Source organism: Photinus pyralis, unplaced genomic scaffold, assembly GCF_008802855.1.
Source record: "Photinus pyralis isolate 1611_PpyrPB1 unplaced genomic scaffold, Ppyr1.3 Ppyr1.4_LG1, whole genome shotgun sequence".
Classification (NCBI taxonomy): Eukaryota; Metazoa; Arthropoda; class Insecta; order Coleoptera; family Lampyridae; genus Photinus; species Photinus pyralis.
In genome coordinates, this window is record NW_022170249.1 from 37,567,557 (window position 1) to 37,573,630 (window position 6,074).

The 6,074-nt window shown below is 37.0% G+C and overlaps 1 protein-coding gene across 1 annotated transcript; it reads left to right on the forward strand.

Moving 5' to 3' along the window:
- The first annotated feature begins 4,040 nt into the window (after positions 1–4,040).
- LOC116160769 (transcription factor Adf-1-like) lies at positions 4,041–5,837 on the forward strand. The gene is made up of 2 exons (XM_031473973.1): positions 4,041–4,173; positions 5,560–5,837. Exons 1-2 carry the CDS (start codon positions 4,041–4,043, stop codon positions 5,835–5,837), a joined length of 411 nt encoding a protein of 136 aa, XP_031329833.1.
- Positions 5,838–6,074: the final 237 nt, after the last annotated feature.

The window sequence follows — 6,074 nt, forward strand, 5'->3', positions numbered from 1 at the left end:
TGAAATCTAAGACAATCCCTGTTTCACAGTCGCATAAAACGTACAGTTTCACGCCAAATCGGTGTCGTTTTGTTTTGATGTACTGTTTAAATGATAATCTACCCTTAAACAAAACCATACTTTCATCTACAGCTAACCATTCAAATGGATAGAATTGCGACCGAACTCTTTCTTTCATAAGATTTAGTACATTCTCTACTTTATACAAGCGAGTTGTAGATTGATCCTCATGGTTTGCAAAGTGTAAACTGGACAGAATACCTAGGTATCGATCTCGTGACATTGTTTTTCTAAAAATTGGAGAACTAAAGAGGGGATTCAAGGACCAGTATTCCTTTATAGCAAGTTTCTTATTTCGAGCCATAAGCATAGTTAGCGCTAAAAAACATACATGTCATTCAAGTCAATATCCTTCCAGTTCTGTGTATGGTTTTGAGATGCATATCTATTTGTCTCCTGCACTATGTGCGAAACAATATCTTCAGGCAGAAGATTGAGAAAAAAATCAACTTCTTCACTGTTTTCGGTTAGAAACTCATTTTTTAAGCCACTGGAAGTGTTGTCAAATGGATGTTTCTTGGGAATGAACTCATCATCGCCCCAAAGAATGTGTATGTCGCTGTAGTCACACTCACCGTCTTCATTCGTATCCATTTGGTCATCGTCATTTGTAGTATTTTTATTTGGTTCGTTGTCATTATCTTCAAATTCATCTAGATTCTCAACATCACTCAATGAGTCGTCAGTATCGGGGAGATAGTCGCTACCACTATCTTCATAAGGATCCACAGCACTCTCGTCACCACTGCTAAGATCATCTTCTGATCTTGAATTGGAATTTTTTTTGTGATTTCCGCGACGTTTCTGTAAATCGTGAAGAGAACCGTTTCTTATTTTCTAATCCAGAAGGTCCTGCTCTTTCATTAGGAGGTTGGGAATCTTCTTTCTTGGATGAAGATCCATAAAATTCCGCTGGATTGATCATAGCAAAGTCTGTAGGTTTTTTTAGGTTATGAATTATCGTAGGTTATTTGTAGATAATATCTAGCAGTATTTATATGGATTGCACGCAACACACAAAATTAAAATTTTTAGATATACAAACTTACCTGTCCTAACGAAAAACAAGCACTTAAACCAAGAACAGTGATCACTACGGAATGCACAACATTTGTAAACAGCAAGACGTGTATATGCGTCAATAGGTTGCCAAGAACTTTTTACAAGTGTCGCAAATATACGGCATCAGGTGGGACAAAACGCATCTATACGACGTCTTATTGCGGCAGCCGGCCAGTGAAAATGGTGTATATGTAAATGCGCCGCATATAGTCGTCAATAGTCCATAAAACATGTTTTATCCCATTACCTACGTATATTTGCGTCATTAGGCTGTGGGCCGTTTTTAAGAAAGACGGGTATATGCGTCGTTAGGCGTGAAAGGGTTAAAATATTACATCATCAGCTCCAGCACCACTTTTGTTTGTAGCAGCAATTTTTTATATTAGCCATATACGTGGTCTGCATGATGTAAATTTTAAAACGCCGAAGTTAGAATAATTGTTTTAAATCAGAATCACTAGATTTTTCATCAGTGTCTCAATCTAATGGACTTGAAAATAAATCAGATTCTTTTAAAAATTTTTGTACTTCTTAAGATTTTTACCACCTAATTTCCTCATACTTGTGGTGTAAGGAATTGTTGAGACTAAAAGTTTATTGGAAATATCCTGCAAGTTTTGTATTCTTATACTTAAATTTTCTTGATAAACCTTCTCTGCAACGTTTTATATCTTTGTTACGACTTTCTTGAGCCTCTTCGCTATGGGAAGGAAAGCATAAGCCAAAATATCTGCACTGTGAATCAGTATTTTATGAACAGTGGTAAGCATTTTAAAAATTTATATATTTTAACACTACCAGCTTTGTTTATTTTATATTCGCTTGTCGAAATTCACAAATGCAGTGCGACGTATCAAAAACACTCGGATATTCATAATCACAACACAAGATCATCAAATCTCTTAGTATTACATAAACATAGACTAAAACTCTAACAATTCAATTGACATTCAATTGTATAATAAACTTCCGGCAATCTTTAAAACACTATAACTATCCCAATTCAAATCTTCCCTAAAAAAAGTTCTTACCTCACATGCGTTCTACTCAACTGTAGAGTACTTGGATTGGGCCTCCATGTAGTCAACTAGTCCTGTATGTTGTATGTAGTGTATGTCACTACGTTTGTCCTATACTTTTATTTGTCTCTCTTGACTTGCCACAAACAACATTATATTTATTGTAAAGTGGTTTGAATAAATATTATTATTATTATGGTCGGTGTTTCTTATGAGAACTCAGGTCTAGCCTGGTTAACTAATCGCACGGATTAACATCAAGTAACGATTAGTGTCTGTGTCTGTACGCCGCTCGTCTGGTGAAGTTATGTCGGGTCCTAAGAAAAAAAAAATAAAAATTTCACACGCACATTGGAAATCTAGGGATAGTATGTAATTCATACTTACCAACATAGCTATTGATGGACACAATAGCCAACGCTATCAGGAAAGAGGAAAACAAAACACAAAAATAATTATAATAATTCCTGCAAGTTTAGCAATTTTATTAAATGGAGTTTATTATTATTATACCATGCATACAGCTCTACAAATATTTTTGCAGTATCTAAACAATACATTCCAAACGACCTTTTTTCTATGGGATAACCGCTAGAAATTGTCAACAAAATTATGTGGAAGCGAGGAATTCATCAGTTGTTCATCGACTTATGTAATTTTTGCTGAAGTGGCAGGATCATTAAGAAAACGTCTCTCTGTGTTTCCATCATTGGTACTTCCGTACCCCAGCGTCTGGTTTTGGTTCATCAACTAATAATCCCATTTGTTGCCTAAATGACTCCTGAATTTTTTTTGCTTTCCGCAATATTTTGTTTTATTTCAACTCCACGAACTAGTCATTGCCGAATTTCCATTTTATCCATTTATCCAGGCATGTAGAGAAGACAATCCGTCGAAATATTGATTTATCTGCAACTTGTGTCTTAATAGATAGATCAATAATGTTAAAATTTTTCGAATAAGTCCGCATATTAGCATCTTTGTGTACAAGAATTTTCAGTTATAGCGTTAACACACTTTTGAGTTATAAATAATCGTTAGATCCGGATACATTACTTTGAACAAATGTCAACTTCAAACTGTCAGTACCAACATAACCTTACAGAGGACTTAATATGGCGAAGGAACTAATAGAACACGGTATAATTTAGAAAAATTCTGAATGATTTTTTGAAAATTCGCCCGTGTGCAGCGTCTACAAAATGAAGGAGAATCGGTCCGAGATTATTATGACGAATATGCGTACAATCGCTGCGACCTGCAATTTTGGGAACTTTCTGGATACTGCTTTGAGACACCAGTTTACTTCCGGCGTAACGATGGCCAGACTCATGAAGATTGACCAAGGAATGGAGTCGACATACGCAAATTTATAAACTAAGTCTGTTGCTCTAGTATATCCGGTTAGTAACTACAACGACCCATTGATAGTTTAAGCTTCGTTCACATATAGGCGACGCGACGCTACACTTTGTAGTTTGAATGCTTTCCATGTAATCAAATGCCAGCGTTCACACATGTACTACGCGACACTACACTACAGCGCGACACTTGGATCGCATTCTCGAGGGGCCATTCAAGCGACACGACAGCGCGCGACGAAATTCCCGCGCCTCATGACGTATAGTCATCGGGTGATGATGCAGCGCGCATGCGTTGATGCATTCAGTTCAGCTATCTACTCATTACGTCTAGTCACGCGTAAACAGAGTTCGGAAATTTTATTATAAGTTGTCTATTTTGGTAAGTAATTAACTACTTTCACCTTAATTTTGGTATACAATTTGATATATGTAGTCCAATACTCATTTTTGACTCACTTTGTTGTGCATGAGTCATGAGACACTCTTTTACATATTTGTACTTACGTTCATTTTTTGTTTAAAAAGGTGAGTGTCAATGGACGAGGAACAATTAATTTTATTAGTGCAAGAGTATACTTTCCTGTATGATCTGCAAGATGGAAGGTACAGCAATCAAACGGTGCGAGAAAACGCGTGGGAGGAAATAGCTGAGAAAATGAAATGCTCAGGTAAGCTGTATAATTTTTTATTAAATTTAACTATTTCTTGGTGTATCAAACAAAGTAGTCTTTTAATGTGGTTCTCAGCACAGCATCAATTTTAACTCGGTCATTCTTTCTTCCCTTGGCGAATAATTTTTTTTGCCATTCAACTGACCCTGCTTCTGAATTGAAATATTCGCAAAATTTTTCGCGTAATTTCGCATCCGCCGCAGACGATCCTCCAATACCTGGCAAGTTTTCCAATCCGTTAGCTGGCACTTCTTCTTTTTCAATACTATCCGAAAATAAGGTAGTGGTCATCTCTTAGAAAATTATGGAGACAGCATGTAGCCGACACAACAGTAATAACATGGTCAGGTTTCAGTTCCAATCGTCGTTGGTAAATTCTAAATTTTTTTGTCAATATACCAAAGGCATCTTCAGACACATTTCTTGCTCGACTAAGTCTATAATTAAAAATTTTTCGATTTTCGTTACCAGAGAGCTGTACAGCTGGATATGGTCTCATGAGGTTGTGATGCAACGGAAAAGCTTCATCGCCTACTAAGACATGAGGCATTGATGGTGATGTACCTGGCAAGGGTTTTTCGAGTGGAAAATTTAATTCTCCTTTGAAAAATTTCTTCCCAAAAGTCGAATGGGAAAAAATACCTCCGTCGCTGTTTTTGCCAGGATCACCTACGTCGACAATCGTAAACTTGTAATTGGCGTCAACTAGCGCGAGGAGAACGATGCTGCATGTTTTTTTGTAATTAAAATACAGAGAACCACTATGGTGAGGTTTCTGAATCACCACATGCTTACCATCCATCGCGCCAAGGCAATTTGGGAAATTCCATCTGGCTCGAAACTGTTCTTCCTTTGTTTTCCACAAATTCTCGGTCATTTCAGGCATAACAATGGGTCTAAGAACGTCCCAAATTGCCTCACAAGTTTCATAAACTATCTTGCTTACCGTCGAAACACCAATACGATAACTGAAGGATATTGTTTTGAACGTATCGCCAGTTGCTAGAAACCTGGAATTAAAATTATTTATAGTAGTTAACATTACAAGTCAGGTAAGGAGGTTTTTACTAGCGGACAGTAGGGTATGAGGCGAGCCAGTCACCTTCTGGAGCCAGTAAAACCCTTACCTGACGAGTATAGTTCAATACTTTAGTTGTTACTCACTTGTAACCCCCAATTTATTTGATTAAAGCTATTAAAAACTAACAATTCCGAAATTTCGATATTGCTCTGGACACTCAGTTCATTTATTTATTAATGAGTGGACGTGTAAACTTTAACTTGCTTGCCAGTTAAGATTTTGCATGGCTAACCAGTTATAAGGCGTTTCCAAGGTGATTATAGTGACCTGATACATCTTCTACATTCTTTACTTTGTTCTAGCAAAAGACTGTAAAAAAAAGTGGAAGAATCTTCGTGATCCATATAGACGAAGTGTAGAAAACCGGAAGACTAAATCTGGTCAGGCAGCAGTCAATCACAGAAAATGGAAGTTCGAGAAAGAAATGGAGTTCCTTTCGAAATATTCAAATAACAAAGCAGGCAACATTAAGACAAATGTACCACTTCAACAAGACGAAGACGCATCAGTATCAGATGAAGATGAATCTGCTAGCAACCCCAACGAATCAGAAGATCTATTAGAAACTCAAAGCGAATGAACAATAGTTAGCAGCGAGACTCCTTCGAGACCGAGAGTGTTTAAAAAAAAGCAGCCTTCATCCGAAACTTCAACATCAACTGCGCTACACGAATACATTGCATATAAAAAATCAAAGAACACTTCCATGGATTCCCTTAGCAAATATTTTGCAGGGGTGGAAGAAACCGTGCGTAGCTTCCCCCTTCATGTCCAAATAAAAGTCTCAAATTTTGACACTTATTCACAACGTTGAATA